This window comes from Poecilia formosa, unplaced genomic scaffold (assembly GCF_000485575.1).
Source record: "Poecilia formosa unplaced genomic scaffold, Poecilia_formosa-5.1.2 Scaffold11, whole genome shotgun sequence".
Classification (NCBI taxonomy): Eukaryota; Metazoa; Chordata; class Actinopteri; order Cyprinodontiformes; family Poeciliidae; genus Poecilia; species Poecilia formosa.
This window is the reverse complement of record NW_006799950.1, coordinates 5,000,617-5,018,785: the sequence shown is the minus strand read 5'-3', so window position 1 is coordinate 5,018,785 and position 18,169 is coordinate 5,000,617. Positions and strand designations below refer to the sequence as shown.

Sequence of the window (18,169 nt, the reverse complement as noted above, 5' to 3'; positions counted from 1 at the left end):
TAAATATCATCACAACGCGTTTCTTCCGGACCAACGAGTTCAACCAGTATCCCAAAATCGCACACTTTGATCAGTTAAGTCAAATTAAATTTTAAAACAATCCAATTCAATCCTAGTTATAATGCAATAGAAATCACATTTAGTTTGTAATGCCAACTGACAAAATGTTATCCATGTAAAGAAGTCATTGCCTTTGCAGCAATTCCTCATACTGACCAAGCATGTGGAAACAGTGGAGCAGAGCAGCTGTTTTTTTTACCTGGAAACAACCGCCAGCGGATCCTTGCGCAGTGTGCCTGCAGCAGACTGCCACTGGCCGTCATGGTTCATGAATGAATGGCTCCATGGGGGAGGCCCTCCTACTGTGATCCCCCTCCACTTCCTGATTCCCCACACAACCAAACACATCATCCCCCCCGACCCCTTGATATGACTTATCAAAGCATTAGCAATGAGAAAAACAGTGATCTGTTTGACAGTTTTATGTTTCATGAACACTCACTCAGACATATACAAAATATATGTACACATTCCTTACCATGAGATGATTTTAGACGGGGAGGGATAAAGTTTACAACATGAGCAAGTAAAATGAAGAAATTGTAATTAATGTGGTGAAATTTCCAGGTTCAGTTCCAACTTATTTCTATATATATTGTGACCACCACTGTAACTGTCACAACTTGAGCTGCTTTTATGCTGAAAAGAACATGGAAAATGACATTTTTTGTATTTTTACAAAAATAGTTTTGTGTCATTTAAAATGTGTTTTAAAGAATCTCTTCTCCATATTGTAGAATCCAGTCCCAGCTTAACTAGTTTAAGTACTTTTGACTTTGAAATTGAGCCGATTAAATGCACTCCAGGTGCACTGAAAACAGTGAAATAGACCTTTATTCTGTGTCCAATTTGAAGCATCAAATCACATATTGGTTGGGCATGCCAACAAGCAATAGAAAACTGGTTTGGCAACTGGCATGTGACCTTTTGTGTTTTTGTGGCATCCCTAGGCAATGCCCCCCTGGGTGGTGTGTCATATTGCATATCTCAAAACCTGCAATGAATCCAGGATTTTTTTTTTCTATGTTTTAAAAACAAAAAAAAGAATTTTCGGCCACTTTAACTCTTTCAGTTTCTTTGGAGAGAGAAGTTGAAGAAAATGAGTTGTCGTCCAGGTAGACCTGCTATCAGATTAGATGAACTCTTCAACAGAGGCGCCAACTACTGAGCAAAGCTTGAGCTTGAGATTGGAGTGTATGTAGCTTCGGGAATCTAAAATAAAAACATTTGATGCTTGTTTAGTTCTAATAAGCAAGAAAATAAGTTCTGGTCTTTTATACTTTGCTAGAAGACAACGTCACTCCTTAACCACCAGAGGACTAAAGTGTAAGGCAAAGACAGTTTCAAAAAGAGATCAGGGAACTCTGACCTGAAGTAGAAAACATCCAAACCAAATTCACCTGCATCGTCCAGAGCTTCATGACAAACTCGGTCACGTTGTGGTACTGAAGCTGGAAGTCTGCAGAGTACTTGGGACCTCCGACAGAATAGTCCAAATAACACTGTGTTTACTCAATCACAAACAGCGCTTTACTCATCTACAATGAGATTTATCAGTTCCACTGTAAATAAAAAAAAAAAAACCTAAATCCAGGGCTATACGGGGGAAAATTTCAATCTATGCCTCCATTCTTTTAAAATACCTGATTCCAATTTCAGTGTCAATAATGAAATAGTTTCACACTGTACTTTAAACTGCAATGTTTTGTGATATTTGTTGCTGTAACAAAGTTGCTTTCTGAGTGTCACTGATTAGGAAATCAGGGATTTTTTCCCCTCCTTTGCCTCTTTGCATCAATGTCATGATCTGTTTATGCCTCCTCATTTGGGGCCTCGATATCTGTTATGGTAACTTTGCTCTACTCTATGCTTTGATCTAAAACCATTCTATTGTAGCTCTGGTTTTATGTTTCGGGCCTTTGTCCTGCAATAATGTGACTTCACCCCCGTCTATGCAGCCTTGGCAGATTTTCCTCCAAGATCACCCTGTGTTTAACATTATCTCTATCTGAACCTGTCCTCGCTGAAGAACAGCATCCCCATATCATGATGCTGCCACAGTCAAGTTTCAGGATGGGCAGAGAATCTTCAGGGTGATAGCAAATGTTATTTTCTTAGTAAACTTCAGCAACTTTAAATACTCACATCATGTTTTTCCACCTGACAAACTAGACACAAATGATTGGACGGGAACAGTTTCACATCTTCTTTATTCTACCAGAGGCGTGCGATGCTGCATTTTTTTAGTATCAATCCGATATACAGGGCCCATATCGACCAAATTGCTGATATCGATCTAATTTTTAGTTAGGTTTGATGTGTTATCAATCTTCTGACCTTTTTTTGTAGCTTTTCATTTGTATTATTTTTGTTCAAACCTTAAGTAGATGTTTAAACTTTGGGCAGAATTTGGACAAAGTTCAAGTATCTACGAAATATTTTAATAGCATATTAATATGATTTGTGCACATTTTTCCAAAAATAAACATACTGAATAAACAAACAATAAATACACAAACTGAGAGCAAATCCAAACAAAATCTGCTTTGTGGTAGACATGAGAATACAAAAAGAAAATTTCAAGAGGGAATCTGAAGCTAAAGAATCGATCTTGCTTTATAGCTTGTCCAATATTGATACAGACGTGATATTATTGATATTTTATATCAGTCCACCCACCTCTAACTACTACTATTACAACTATTACTACTCCTCCATCTTCTTCTTTCAAAAATGTGAAAATATCCCCAAGCTATCTTTTTGAAGTGATTCCCTTAGTTTTAATTTAATCTTAAGAAGATTTTTAAGAAACTAATTTCTCTCTAATTTGGGTTTTTATTTCATTCTACAATACATTCCTTACTGTGTCTGTTTCCCTCTGTTTACTCTGTTTCCAATATCTGTCAGTTTATGTGAAAAGGTGGAATGTAACTAGTGACTTCAGGCTTCATGCGCTTCTTACTGGTGATACACTGTTACTACATCTGTTATAGAGAAACCCAGTTAACTTTAATTAATGGTAATGAAGAACATGTTCGAAAAAACAAACAAAAAAACACATCTATTTTTGAGGGCAGCAATAGCAATCCACGTTGTTAAAATGACATTCTTACAAGTTAAATTAAAAACATTCGCTATAAATTCGTAAGTAGCCTATATCCCAATCTATATGGCAAGCTGTTGTAACATTTAGTAGCAAGGCAGGCTTTTAAAACAGATTTCCATAAATAAATTCTTGAGATTCTCAGAGTGACATCCTTCTTATTCACAATTAGCGTTTACATTACTTTTTCAGATGTTTTTTTTTTTTTTTAATTACATCTCTATGAGAGTCCTAATAGTCTAAATGTTACTACTAATAACCCAGATTACAAAAGAAGGCTGGATCGGGGCCAGCCCAGGAACCTCTATGGATCTGGATTTTAGCGCAATGGTCCCCCAGTGCCGAGACCGCATACTGCAGGCAGAAAGGCTGATCCGACAGTCTTCACTCCATTTTTGATCGATTTGTCAGTGAAACGACCACACTTAATCGCGCATTGTCTGTGAAGGTTGTTTCATTTTTTTTTAATGTGCCGCTTCAAGTAATAAATAAATACACTTGTTCTTGTGGTTTGATACATTTTCCTTATCATCAAGAGAATCAATCCTTTTCCAATTTGTGCCATGTTCTCTTTAACCTGACAGATAACAGTCAACCACCAAACACTATTACCCAACACATCTTGTTTATTTATGTTAGCACTGTCTGTCCGTCTGTCCATCCATTCATCCATCCAATAAATAAGTATGTTTATCTTACATTATCACAAAATTTGCTGGGGGTACTCCAGCAAACATTCCCATGTTTGATGATTTTGTCCAGACACAAAGCAAACAAATTTACAATTTAGCTGCTGCGACAATACAGAAACACTGAAAAAAACATGAGACATGAAACAGTTATTTTGTCCCTGCTGATTAGATGTACTCGAATTAAAGGTTAGATTTTTTTTTTCTTTTTATATTAAATTTAAAAAATGTTTACTGGTGTCGAAATACCAGTAACAATAAAATGCTAGTTGTTGAGATCTAAATTCCTTCTTTTTTTTCTTTTCTTTTCTTTTTTTTGAATGACCTAATCCAGAATAAACGTGAAATCTCTTTCAGGTTAAAATGGGAACCCCTGCAGTTCCACCACTACGCCAGGAGGGGGCGCGGAGCAGACGCCATCTTGAGGACACCCCAAACGCATCGCTTGTCTGGCGGCGGGCGGTTGATAAACCGTCTCCAGCTCATCATGAAGGGATTATTTACCTTCAAATAACACAGCACAGTCTCAGTTTCAGGTTACCAGACTTACAGGGAGGGCGACGAAGAGCTGGACAGCGACATTTCATTGCTGCTGGTTGTTTTTTTTTAAACGAGGGCGGCGGCGCTTGTAGCCCGATGGCCGGTTAGCTTGCTCCTCGCTGGACTCCGCCGCGGCCTGCTCGGGAGGAGGAAGGGTGGTGACGGCGCAAAATGCTCCGCCGCTGACTGCCTCCCAAACAACACACATACACGCTGTCCTGCTACATTAATAACGCAGACTCAACGAGAGTGAGACGGCCACCACGATGCACTTATAGATTTCAGTTTACACGTCGTTAACTTTGCGGGTTTCTTTTCTTTCTTTTTTTTTGGTTGTTTTTGTTGCGTGAAGCGAACAGCCAGCCGGAGACGGCATCATCATGTCATCCAACTGCACCAGCGCGGCGGCCGTCAGCGCCAGCAAAACCAAGACGAAAAAGAAGCATTTTATAGGACAGAAAGTGAAGCTGTTCCGAGCAAGCGAGCCCATCCTGAGCGTGTTGATGTGGGGAGTCAATCACACGGTAAGCTCATCACCACTACCTCTCTGTCGGCGTGTTTTCATTTAGCTGCACCTTCCTAGCTAGCCGCTCTTCATCTGTCAAACAAGCTCTCATGCTTCAAAGCCATCGCAAAAATATTAAGATTGTCACTTACATTCTGCTTTAATACTATAATCAAACGAAAAGTTTATTTTATTATTATTTTTTATTTTTTTTTGAAGTACTGATTTTCAATTAGCATTTTGCTATATTTCATATTTTTATTTCCTTCTGAGAATATTTTCGGGGCAACTTTTGCCACTTTAGAGCTGATATTTGACCCACCAGAAAAATATAACAGAAAGCATGATTTTGTTTTCATTTGAAATGCATAAACTTCATAAGAGTTTAACTGCAATCTATGCAAGATAATCCAACTCGAGGATAGTATCCTGTTATCTGAGCTCAGAAAATCTGCATGCCCCCACCAGAGATTATTATTTTTTTCTCAGTGAGGATTATTCTGCCATCACAGATTATTATGGTTTGCAAAGTGTTTTTGTTGTTGTTGTTGTTGTTGTTGGCGAGTCGTGATGTGCTGTTGCTGTGGTGCAGGCATGGTGAGGTGGGAGGGGCCGGGACAGGCAGCAGGTTACACAGATTTTCAAAACAAACCTGTTCCGGGCTCGTACTTTTAACTGCTGATGGAGTTCAGCTCCTTCGTCTCTTTGCTGCACTTTATTCCATTGCATCATCTCACTATAATTAGAGCAGAAAATCTATCTATCGCATTCTCTTTTGGCTGAGGCTGCTTGTGGTTATATATAAATAAAAAGACAGCTCTGTGGAGGATAGGCTGGGCCGTGCAGTGATGGGTAGATGGATGGAGTAGGTTGCACAAGCAGTTTTGGATTTGCCTAAACTGTTGCACTCGTCCACAGTTTTGATAGATGCTTGGGAAACGTTGCCGTTCAGGCACCAATGGATTACTGAGGCGACTTGGCAGAAGCGAGGAGGCCCATGTTCAGCTGGCTCAACAAGACATTATTAACTTGGCAACATTGATCTCAATTCAGTTGGTTTCAATTTTGTGTCATTTTACAAAAAAAAAAAAAAAAGATCCACCTCGATGCAATTTCAAAGATAAACAGGGTTCAAATCATATCCAGAAATAGGCAGTTCAAAGCAATACAACGCAATAACTGAGGCAGAGTTTGATTCAAATGTATACATTCCGATTACAAGACAATTCATGTAAATTCAAATTCCGTTATATATTGATAAAACTGTATTTATATATTGATAAAACTGTATTTATCTAAGCAAAGCACAGCCCAGTGGACTGTCACTGACTTTGCAGCAGTTTTTACTCAATCAGTCATCCTGGCCAAGTAATGTGGCGACGATTTTAATAGGAAGAAACCTCCAGCTGAAACAGTTGTTACTCTCCCGCTGTCACTCAGAAGTGGAGGGGCAAAATGGAATAACATCCTATATACTAAACATTTTTACTTGAATTATTAATAAATTTGGTAGAATGCTTACTCAATTTTTTTTGATTAAGTCAAAAGTTGTGGCCATGCTAACCAGTGTGTTTTTTTTTTAAAGTTAAATTTGTTCATAAATAAATAGTTTGTAATGTAAAATGCACTTATCTTCCTTTTTCTATATCTGAACTATACATCAAGATTTGGTCACCACATATGAGTCAACTCTAATACTTGTTCTAAAAATGAGCCCATTATATGGTTGTTTCTTTTCCTTACGGTTCTAGAATGGCGCCGCTGACGGTGGCAGCACGTTGGAGCAGCTCTGTACTTTTTGAATTTGAATGAAAATAAGTGTTTTATTTCAGTGCTCATGAGACCCGTAGGAACACGATGCTACGTTGGCCGGTCAGATTGCATCTCTTGAATAAAAAGATAAGAGTTTAAAAAACATGTTTTCTTTTGTATTTGAAGTAGGCTCCTTTTGATTGGTGCATTTTACACAGATTTTACCGAAATCTTTTCTTACTTCCTTTGGAGGCAGTTATGCTTCCGTTTTTTTTTTTTTTTTTCACCCCTTTTTTTTTTTTCTTCCTGTTTTTGTGTATGGAACGAACACTGTAGTCACTCCTGTAAAACTCTCTAGGTTTTAGTTGGAACAGAAAATGGTTAAAATGATCCATCTATACTGTGATTGGTGGGATAATTTGGAGGAGAATCCTGAGTGTCCAGTCATTTAAAGCAGTTTTTTTGTTTTGTTGTGATAAAGTTTGACTTTCTTCACCTAAAATGTTATTAATATCTAGGTTCCTATATTGTATTTTTTTTAAACTCCATCCCACTATTAATGTCTACTCACATAAATTCGCTATATCCAGATATTTAATTTTTAATTTTTTGTCAAATTCCCAATCTGCTAATTGTAATTCTCAGCATTAGTTTGCTGCACTTCAGTGTCGATAACTCTGTCATTTCAGAGTTGATTTTGCCAGAACTGAAAAATACCTGCAGCCTTCCAAATTTAGTGGTATGCTGGGGGGGGGCGGGTGGAGAAAATCATTCTGCTTGGGGACTTGGGAGGCCATTAATGGGATGTTTATCACTGCAGCATCTTTAGTATTCAGCGGGTGAACTTTGGATGTGTGGGTGCTGCACACAGGCCTGATGATTTGAGGTGTGGGTGTTGGGCCGAGTCGAAACATCAAGCAGCCCTCACATCAAAGCTGTCCCCTTCCAGTCAGAAGTTTCATGGACGCTTAATTGTTGCCTAGCAGGGATGGAGAAAGAAACTTTAAAAGTTAGTGCTTCAGTGTGGTTTATTTACTTGCTGCAATAAAAGAATTTGCCAAACGGCTACAGTGGCATTTAGCCAGTCTCCTTTTGTGTTTGCCAGCATGTTGTTTTTTATTTATTTATTTTATTTTTATGTCAGTTACAGGAATCTCATTGTCTGGGTGAGCTTTTGTTCTGGATGTGTTTCTCCAGATAAGATCTGTGTTTCGTGGTTGAACAGCAGCACTTTATAAACTGTGGTTTCTCTGGCCTGAGAGCGAGTCGATGCTGCCGCAAACTCCTAAAGATCAAGTCACATGGAAGTGATGATGCTAATTCCGTCACTGTTATGCATGGATCCATATGAAGCATGCGACAGTGGTACTTAAAATAGCAATTATTCCCATTATTTCCAAAATGACTTGATTGTTGCATTGATAAAAATTGTAAAATGGACTTGAGAGAAAATCTAAAATAAAAACCACACTAAATTCAGTTTTCTAATGCATATTCACTTGTAGCATTTTGTTCTTTTGCTATGATCTGATTTCAGCTGCTTGGTCAGGCTGTCAGCATGTATGCTGCTTGTAACTTCTTTGGTTTTAGAACATTGTCATCCCAATAAGAGCGATGGATGGCGCGCTCCTCTCGGTTGTGTTGAAAGTTTTGATGGTGAAAAACTCAAACTGAATTCCTTGCAATCGTGGGAAAATTCAGCTAATAATCAAATAGTCTACCAGCGTACGAGTGAATGAGCAGATTGATGATGCGGCAGGTGAGCACGCAGCTTTAGCACTTGGTGGTGGGTGTGTTGGTGTGGGTGTGACTGTCACAACAAGGTATGAATTGCGTCCTTACTTGCGCTCCTGCTTTGTGCGGATGAACAAGTTGGGTGTGCTCGGTGTGGTCATATTTTCTGTTGACCGTGTTATTATATCGTGCTGTAGATGGTTATGCCAGGCACGCATTCATTGTTTGCAACCTGGTCAGTTTGTGTGATGTTTGAAACGGGGGGTGCGGGGGGAAAATAAAACAATCGCTGCTGATAAAGAAGTGACCTGGGGTCGGGTTTAAGCGCGCGTCGGACAGATGTGTTTTAGAACGGTGTGGCCGTTCAGTTTAGCCGCTCAGTTTAGCAGTATGCAGCAGCAACAAGTGGGGGATGGGCCTTACTTCAGTGTTGTGTTCCATACAGCCAGAAAAACTAACTCTGGCAGTTTCTCTGGTATCTTATTTAAAAGACTTATAATAGGAATAAGTTCACAATAAGTCGTGAGTCACTTTGCCTCATGGGATTGATAACTGTGGGGAATGTTTGTGTAAAGATGTGCTGCTTTCGCTCTTGTTGACGCAATTTCCTGACCTCCTTTCTTCTCCTTTTTTCTCCTCTAGATTAATGAGTTAAGTAATGTGCCTGTACCTGTGATGCTGATGCCAGATGACTTTAAAGCCTACAGTAAGATCAAAGTGGACAACCACCTATTTAACAAGTACGTATATCAGTTCATGTGCTGTCTTTGGATTTCAAAATTGTTAGGATGGAAAAAAAGCCATTAGATTAAAATACTGTAACTCGCTAAAGGACATTAAATAAATGTAGCTGGGAACCTGCAGCAGCCAATACATTCTCTCCGTCATTGTGGATGTAAATGTTAAGGGTAAAAATACTTTAATTTTAAGGAGAAAACTCAGGTTCAGTAGATCCTAGGATTGGATCAGGACATCCTTACTTCTTTAACACTGAGGCTGTTGGTTAGAAAAGGGAACTTTTACACAGAAATGCAGTCACTAATGGTCTGTATATAAAAAGGCAATTTATGGAGCTTATGTCTGTGACCTTTATCTTCACAGTGTGTAAATCGCTGTTTGACTCAGCTGGTGTTTAGTTTTTGTCAATGATCTGTTTATTAGAGGCTTCAGGTTTAAATGTAGGTCACCATATTACTAAAACCTTTTTTATGGCTCTATGGTGCAAAGAATTATCCATTAAAAAAGACAACTTGTGATTAAAAATACAAACTTAGAAATCTTTACCAGAAATGTACATCTTCTAGTTTCCTGTTTTATTTATTTTTTCCAAGTTTCACACAAGGAGCTCAGTGAAACGTCAAAATGGACCAATGATTTTATTCAAACTTGCAGCTAGTATCACTGCTGTATTGCTTTTGCCACATTCGCAAGATAAAACTAGCAGAAATAAACTTGGCAATCTACATTCAAGCATGATTTTGTCTGTTTTTTTTCCCCTTGTTAAACAGGAGCTCAGAGCTTTGCTACATTTACCGTTTATCTCTCTCCTCCCTGTCAGAGAAAATCTACCGAGTCGCTTTAAGTTTAAAGAGTACTGTCCCATGGTGTTCCGAAACCTGAGGGAGCGCTTCGCCATCGACGACCAGGACTACCAGGTTACACACCTTCTGCTAAATGATTCACCAAACACCAGCAAAGCAAACTAAAATTCCCATTAGTTGTTGAAAAGTAATACTTTTTCATCTTCTGGCAGAACTCTCTGACCAGGAGTGCCCCGCTCAACAGCGACTCCCAGGGCCGCTTCGGCAACCGCTTCCTGACCAGCTACGACCATCGCTTTGTAATCAAAACCGTTTCCAGCGAGGACATCGCTGAGATGCACAACATCCTAAAGAAATATCATCAGGTAGACTCACTCGGAACTGCATGTGGAGAAACATTTATATCTCTTTCGCCTGAGCTCACTTTAACTACTGATGCGTAATGTAAGATGACAGTAGAGCAGCTCTGCGCTGAGTTTTAATCGGCGGTGTAAGCTGAATATGTCATCCATCACTCCCACTCACCCTGCGCTCGTCTCCTCTCGTTGCTTCCAGTTCATAGTGGAGTGTCATGGCAACACGCTGCTCCCTCAGTTCCTGGGCATGTACAGGCTAACGGTGGACGGCGTGGAGACGTACATGGTGGTGACCCGGAACGTTTTCAGCCATCGTCTCACCGTGCACCGCAAGTACGACCTAAAGGTAGGAAACTGATCAGGATTCTACTCGTACTTGTATTCGCCTTTGGTATTTGGGCGGGGGACAAATGTGCTCCCGGGTCACTGATGAATATTTTGGATCCAAAAACAAAAATGTGTAGCTAGAATTGCTAGATGACTAAATTAATTTAAACATTTTTAAAACTGACTTTGTGAGATTTGATGATCTCCTGATTTGAGGACTTGGCGATTAAATTAAGTGCTGCTACACAATGCTTTTTGCAGAACACTGACTTGAGATTGTATAAGATTTTTGCAACTTTTGATTTCATGGATTTACATTATCCATCCATCCATCTGCTAAACCGTCTTATGCTTGCGGAGGGGCTGGTGTTTTTCTCCAGCGGTCAAACTTTTGTCTCCGTTCCTCTCTCCATTTGTTTGTCCGTCCATTCGTGCATCCATCAGCCTGTTAATGCAATTACCAGACTGTCCGTCTTTCCATCCAACATTCGATCCATTCACTCCAGTCCGCTCGTCCATACATCCTTCCACCGACCCAGTTTTCCGTTCATCCATCTGCCTGTCATTTCATCCGTTTAGGCTTCCATTCATATGTTTTTCTGTGATTTATCAACTTATTTGTCCGTCTGTCAATAAGCAGAACATAAATCGAGGTTTGAGTCTGAAAAGAGCACGTGCAGCACGTGCAGACATGCGGCAGTGGTGAATCCTGGAGTGCAGAACGATGCAGATGAGCTTTACAGCATTTTTACCTCTTGACGAAACGGAAGCAAAACTACGACTTAAAGGAAAAAGCAATGAAAGTTTATCCAACAGTTGTATTTGGTTTGGCTTTGCACTGATGAGCCATAAGTTAAAAGTGCCGGCTTCGTGTTTGAATTTAGTTTTTTCCTCATGTAGTTATTTTGAAATCATTCCTGAGGTTATTTCATGTTGGCAGCAAAGTTTGGTGGAAGGATAGTGAAGTTCTAAAAGTATTTGGAGTGAAGCAGAAGTCCAGCTCACTGTTAAATCTCAGTTTGTGCTGAGCTTCAGTATAAAGGACGACTTGGTTTTCGTCACACCAATCTCACATCCTTTTTATCAACCCGAAAGCTGCACTTCTTGTTCCTGTGTATGCATCGCTGTGTTAAAAAAACAACAACAATTATTGTGATTTATTTTGTGTGAGTTTTAACTCTTATTTATTTGGGTTTTTTTTTTATTTCTCCTGATCTTAGGGTTCTACAGTTGCAAGGGAAGCCAGTGACAAGGAGAAGGTAAGCCTTAATCCTGTGTGCTGATGGCTGCAGGCATGAGGAGACAAAAATAACCCCCCTCCGCTGACCCCAGCTGCAAACTTGTCAAATGACAGCTAAATTAAGTAGTTCTAGGCAGAACGAAAGCAGATCCTCCCTGGTAGCACCTTGTGCAATGGCCTCATTTAAAATATTAACATCAAACTGTTCCGAGTCTTGTTTTGAAGGCTTCGTGTTTCAAAAAAATGCAACAATAGATGAAAGCACAGAAGTCTGTTCAGTTGCCCAGTAAAAACTAAAGCGGCTGGTGGGAAAACTGATATAATGTCTCTCTCTCTCTTCAGGCCAAAGAGCTTCCTACTTTTAAAGACAATGACTTCCTGAATGAAGGGCACAAGTTACAGATAGGAGATGATAACAAGAAGTACTTTTTGGAGAAGCTAAAACGGGATGTGGAGGTAGAGAAACTTTGGTTTGTTCTCCTGACATTTTAAACCACAGCTCCGCTTCGACAAACGAATCTAAAATAAACCTTCTGCCGTTCAAATGGTCCAGCAGGAGCCCTGAGTAATGAAGGTTTCCCCCCTCGTGTGCGTTTCAGTTCTTGGCCACCCTGAAGATCATGGACTACAGCCTACTGGTAGGCATCCATGACGTGGAGCGGGCGGAGCAGGAGGAGATGGACGTGGAGGGCGGCGGGGACGACGAGGAGTTTGAGAACGACGAAATGGGTCGAGGCGTGCTGACCGGTTCTTTCGGCACGCCTCCGGACAGTCCTGGAAACCCCCTCAACTGCGGAGGATTCTTTGGCCCTGGGGAGTTCGACCCCTCTGTGGATGTTTACGCAATCAAGAGCCACGACAGTGAGCGTCCGGGTTTTTAAAAGTTCAAAGCAGTTCATTAGTTCAATCAGATCAGGCAGAAGTATTGACAGATTTGATCAGAAGTCCAAGATGGGTAAAATGCTTATCAGGCGTATTCAAACTGGTTGAATTATTTAAAAATATTGGCATGTTACAGTCACAAACTCTAATGTGGGTTATTGGGATTTTATGGGATGAATCTGACAGAACGTGGAGTGTAGTTGAGAAGTGTTTGGCCGTCTTTTACACCGATGCCCCAAAATAAAAATCCAGTGCGACCAACGACTCCTCCGAATGAGTGAACGAGCTGCACCTGCATTCGGTACGGACACAGCTGCTCTGTGAAGGCCTCTGAAGGTTTTTTTTTTTTTTTTAGTGAACAAACGGTATCGTATAAACCAACAAACCCAGCTAACATGTCAGAGAGGAACCTCATAAAACCATGTCCTCACACAGACAGCTCTGTTCAATCCATCATTTGGAAAAAAAAGTCAGGCTATAGTAACTCTAGAGGAGCAGCAGAGATCCACGGCTCAGGTGGGAGAATCCGTTGAGTTGATTCACACCATGAGGGAAAGCAGGCTACAAGAAGCTCTGCTTGTAATTTATGCGGAATAAATCCAGAACAAATTTGAACTTTAGGCCTATGTGAGAAAATGCACAAGCTGTTTGTGTGACGCTGCACATCACTGGTAACTCATAATCCCTTCAGTGGAATGGAACCAAACCTGTCCAGTCTGTTCTGGTGAACGCCAATGTATTCGTAGGCAAAGTCCAGACTAGTGAAAATGTGTGACGAGGCATTTTAAATGATCATAAAATCCTAATATGACACATTAAAGTTTATTGTTGCAATGTGCCAAAGAGTGAAAATAAGTTAGAGGAGTGAATACCTCTGCAAAGGCACTGGGGAATAAACCCAAATTTATCATCCTTATCGGCCGCGGTTGTCTCTCGATGTTTAATATCGGTATTTTTAATCGGTCGCAAGTGAAGCAAAAAAAAGGTGATTGTTGCTCTTGTTCCAGGTGCTGTGAAGAAGGAGGTTTACTTCATGGCCATTATTGACATCCTCACGCACTATGACGCTAAGAAAAAAGCTGCACATGCTGCCAAAACTGTGAAACATGGGGTGAGTCTTGTAATGCGAGTGTTCGGATGGGGCGGCGTTGCCACTCTGCTAATTGTTGTGCTCTGCATCATGCCAGTAGTTGCTGTTTTTTAGGAGCAGCGTGTAATTGGAAACCTGAATCAGTCGGCCCTCGCTTAAAGGTGAATTTATTATGCTGCTGTTGATTAAGGAGGCAAACATAGGCGTGCGCGCAGCTTGCAGGAAGGCTTTGACTTTAAATTTGTGGACAAACCAGAAGGTACACTTGTAAATGATACGCGTGCACAGAACAATATCAACATTTGGAGAACTATTCCCGTAAGAAAAGGTTGGCACAAATGCAGACAGGCGGTTTGCATCTTGGCTTTTCTCTGATTAGATGGTCTCTTGTCGCAAAGTCGAGTCCAGCAGGTCCAGTTAGTGGCTTAACAGTTGTTGCTATTTCTGGCAAAGCAGATTTAAAGTGAAACTACAACAACCAAAGGAGCTGGGGAGCTAATTGGTTGCTAGTTTATGCTTAGCACAACTTGTTTGTTTTTTATTGGCAAATCAACAGTAGGGGATATAAACCTACTGGTTAATATTGAAATTATAATGGTTTAGTACAATTAAATCAAGTGCAGAGACACAGGACATTTATTGCGGTAGGAGAACTAAATAACCGTATACTTCTAAAGTTGTTGTAATGACAGTAGTTTTCATAAATTTTGGAAACTAGACATGGGCTGATTAACAAGATTTTCTATCCTGTTTTCAGTTTAAAGTTCAGAGTTTGCAAAGGAAAAGCATGGACAGTTTTTTTTTTCTTTTTTCAGGTCTAGATAAATCTCTGCAGGTCCAGATTTGATTCGTTAGGCAGATGACAGAATAAGGCATACTGCCTGTTTCCCACTTAGAAAAAAGGCCAAATTTGCTGTATGGAAAACATATTTTTAATTTGTTTCTCCTTTTTGTCGTTGGCCCTGACAGCACGGTGGATTTCTTTCCAGCAGTTCTAAAGACAGTTATGCCAGATGGAACAGGGGCTATTGAAATACGTTTGTGTTGATTAATTTTATTATTTATGGTTTCAGTAATTCTAGAAATGTTAAAAGGATTATTACCCGGGTGGTGCTGAAAATGTTTTAGTTGGGGTGGAGAAGTAGTAATTAAATTATTTCCTTTGTTTCTGTTTGAACTGGTTGAGAGTATTCAGAGGCATGACATGATCTGAGACTATTTACAGTCCATTCTTATTGGAGAGAAAACTATAATTGAAATATGAATAGGACTAATTGAACAGCAGCACCAGAGTTTTGCTGAGTGAGATCAGGGGGAAAAAAATTTTTTTTATTGAAATAAATGGCAGCAAAAATATCTCATTGGCAGTGGGAATGAATCTGAAACCGCATGAAGCACATAATCTGATCGTTAGGCTGATTTTATATCGCCAGTCACTCTTTCCTTTCAATATAATCTGGCATTTATAAATAACAGCTATGCTTAAGTGCCAGAGTCATGTGGTTTTTTTGTGTACATCAAACCAGACTGGCTACAAAAGAGACCAGAGTCTGTTTCCTGCCACCTAATTTGAATGTGATGCATTAAGAATAAGTGACATGAGGCACAGAAAATTTTCCAGTGTCATGGTGTAATCACTATAAGGTTCTGCACAATGAATGCTGTTTAAAGGTTTTAAAATAAAGCTGGGTGCTTTATTTTCACAAGTAGATGTAGTTCACATATTGGTCACTAGATGGTGGCAAAGAGCTTCCAGTTCAATCCTTGGTATGTGCTGAATTCTCATCAGCAGACTGGAAGCAGCTTGCGGCTAATTGAGGCTACATAGTTCACAAAGAATTGATCACTTGAGTGTCATGTATTCAGCATTAGCTGTTCATAATCATCCTAGCAGATATTTATAAACTGACCAATCCGGTCCCGCAGGAATTGGCCAAAGCGGCGTCGGTTTTCAGATCATCTACTTGAACACTTCTGGATCTACTTTTAACTGAAGTCTTAATTTGTGTACCACAATTTCTCCAACAAGTGTTTGAAAACATTGAACGTTTTTCTGCCTTTCTTTCTGGTGTGTGACATTGCACTGAAACAGAAGCTGTGAAAACATTCAGTGCATCAAAGTGAAAAAGTTTTTAAGGCGTTTTCCCGTTTCTCTTCCACAGGCAGGGGCCGAGATCTCGACGGTGAACCCGGAGCAGTACTCCAAACGGTTCTACGAGTTCATGTCCAACATCTTATCATAGACTCATCCTCCAGTCCAGCCGGTCACCTCCAGTCATAGATCAGTCAAAAGCCACACTTTCTCTTCTGTGTGTAGGTCTGTCTCCCCTCTTTAAAAAAATAAAAAGAAAAGACAAAACAAGCATCCAGTATGATCCAACAACCTGCAGCGGTTTTGCAGGGAGGTGTGTGGAGGGGAAAATCCTTTGAGCCTGTTACACAACGCCACCACTTCCTCACTTTGTGAATTCAAATCCCAGTAAACTCCTTGTCCTTTTTATTTTATTTCTTTTAAATATATATATTTTCCCTTAAAAGTCTACTCTCTGCAACACCTTGTTTGCTCCACACGCCAGCACGAAAACTGTCTCACTAATGCCTTGAATGGGAGTGTCGGCTTCAGCAGTTACTGTCCGTCAGCATAGAGTCTCCTCCGTTTCTGTTCACGCAGATTTCTCTTTTGGACAAACAGGTGCAGAATGGCCAGATTGCATGACAAACTTCTCTGAAAGCCGCCACCAGGCTTCTCAAACGATTTACATGTACTGCTGACAAATTGGAGATTAACACATTAATATATCACAGTGTATAAAGTAAACAAATGCAGTGTCAAAAAAAAAAAATGCATGGCTGACATGTACATGAGACTCCAGCACCAGTTGTAACATCAAACCACTTAACATCGCATCAGAGTGTTGTGACTGAACCAACAAAAGGATTAAAAAACAGTTTGAATGTTTTGTTGCCATAATGTCTCGGGATATTTAAAAAAAAAAAATAAATTAACCCGTAAGTTTGGTGGAGGTTGGTTGTTGTTGAGGAAAAACAAACGTGAAACAAAAAAGGGCAATTCTGCAGCAAATACTTGTTTTATTACCATAATGATCATTTTTATATCTTGTTTACATTAATGTAGCAATTTTGTGTTTGTATACAGTATTGTTTTGTTACCAACAGACATTAGGAAAAAAGGTTACTTGAAAAATGACTCATTGCATATTAAAGGGAGTTTTATCTTGTTTTTGTTGTCCTTGCTCTTCTGTTGTCCTCTGTGTGTGTTTACAGATTTTTAGGAGGAAAATTGCACAAAAACTCAAAAAAATGTTTGTGATGAGGGAATTTTTTTTTGCCTGCTGAGTAATTCACATTGAGTTGAAAACTGAATAAAAAAAATAAAAAAAACCTTTGCAAATAAAGTAATGTTCATCCTTCCTCAACACTGAATGAGTCATGTCTCCAAATAAGTCTATTCAAAGTTACACTTTTTAGTTTGGGGCAACTACATGAATGTGATTAAAACTTTCTCCTGAATCGTTTAAAAGGATTCCTTCGTGCAATGCAGCTCGATAAAGACATAAACATGGGCTAACCGATATGGTGGCCATATTAGTCTGAATTTACCTATTGTGGCCGTATAAAAACGGTGCGGTTGCTAATATTTGTTGGAATATATGTGAACGTTTGAACCTGAGGCTAGAGAAAAAAGTCTGGTTTCAGTCGTGCCGCCATTTTTTTTAGCCCTCTTTGTACCATTTCATCTTCTGGAAACAAAACCGCTCAAATGTCAAATTAGCATCAGACGTCCATGCTGAGCATATATATATCTCAAAGTTCAGCACAAAAATAACTTGTATAAAATAAATTAAATGTATTTAAACGTATAAATACATTATGGAAATTATATTTAGTTGCTAAGTATTTTCCTGAATTCAGTAGTTTCAGCTCGTTTGTGTTTACTGATATTTTTCTTGCATTATATTCAGACTTCACAAGCTAATAAGTAAATGCAGAAATATTCTTTAAACAAAACTATTCAATTTATAAATGTGTCGGTATTATAACTTCATGCACAATGAATGCATTATATGTTGACATAAAATTTCATTATTTAAATTAAATACCTTGTGCTGGGCAAATCTAATATTTACAAGATCGCTGTTGGCACCATCTGCTGACGTTGAGCAAGTATATTTTACAAAATACATTTATGAGCTGCAGTGCATAACCACAAAATAGTTGTGAAATAAATATTTTTGTAAATCATGTTATTCATCCATCGGCTTTACCAGCTTATCCTTGCAGGGTTGCCGGGGAGATACCAATCTCTGTGAGAGGCAGGGTATGTCAAAT

General features: G+C 39.5%; 1 protein-coding gene across 1 annotated transcript; it reads left to right on the top strand.

The window, feature by feature from the left end:
- The first annotated feature begins 4,255 nt into the window (after positions 1-4,255).
- LOC103133452 (phosphatidylinositol 5-phosphate 4-kinase type-2 beta) lies at positions 4,256-17,059 on the top strand. Its single transcript, XM_007545196.2, has 10 exons — positions 4,256-4,916; positions 9,026-9,123; positions 9,942-10,038; positions 10,137-10,289; positions 10,480-10,626; positions 11,828-11,866; positions 12,190-12,303; positions 12,447-12,708; positions 13,737-13,840; positions 15,982-17,059. The coding sequence occupies exons 1-10, from the start codon at positions 4,773-4,775 to the stop codon at positions 16,060-16,062; spliced, it is 1,239 nt and encodes a 412-aa protein (XP_007545258.1). The 5' UTR covers positions 4,256-4,772; the 3' UTR covers positions 16,063-17,059.
- Positions 17,060-18,169: the final 1,110 nt, after the last annotated feature.

What these genes read in the sequence shown, in the direction of transcription:
- LOC103133452 (XM_007545196.2), top strand. Translation starts at nt 4,773, where the DNA reads ATGTCATCCAACTGCACCAGCGCGGCGGCCGTCAGCGCCAGCAAAACC. An exon ending in ACCGCAAGTACGACCTAAAG is followed by an intron (nt 10,627 to 11,827) that starts GTAGGAAACTGA and finishes TCCTGATCTTAG; the next exon opens with GGTTCTACAGTTGCAAGGGA. An exon ending in CCAAAACTGTGAAACATGGG is followed by an intron (nt 13,841 to 15,981) that starts GTGAGTCTTGTA and finishes TCTCTTCCACAG; the next exon opens with GCAGGGGCCGAGATCTCGAC.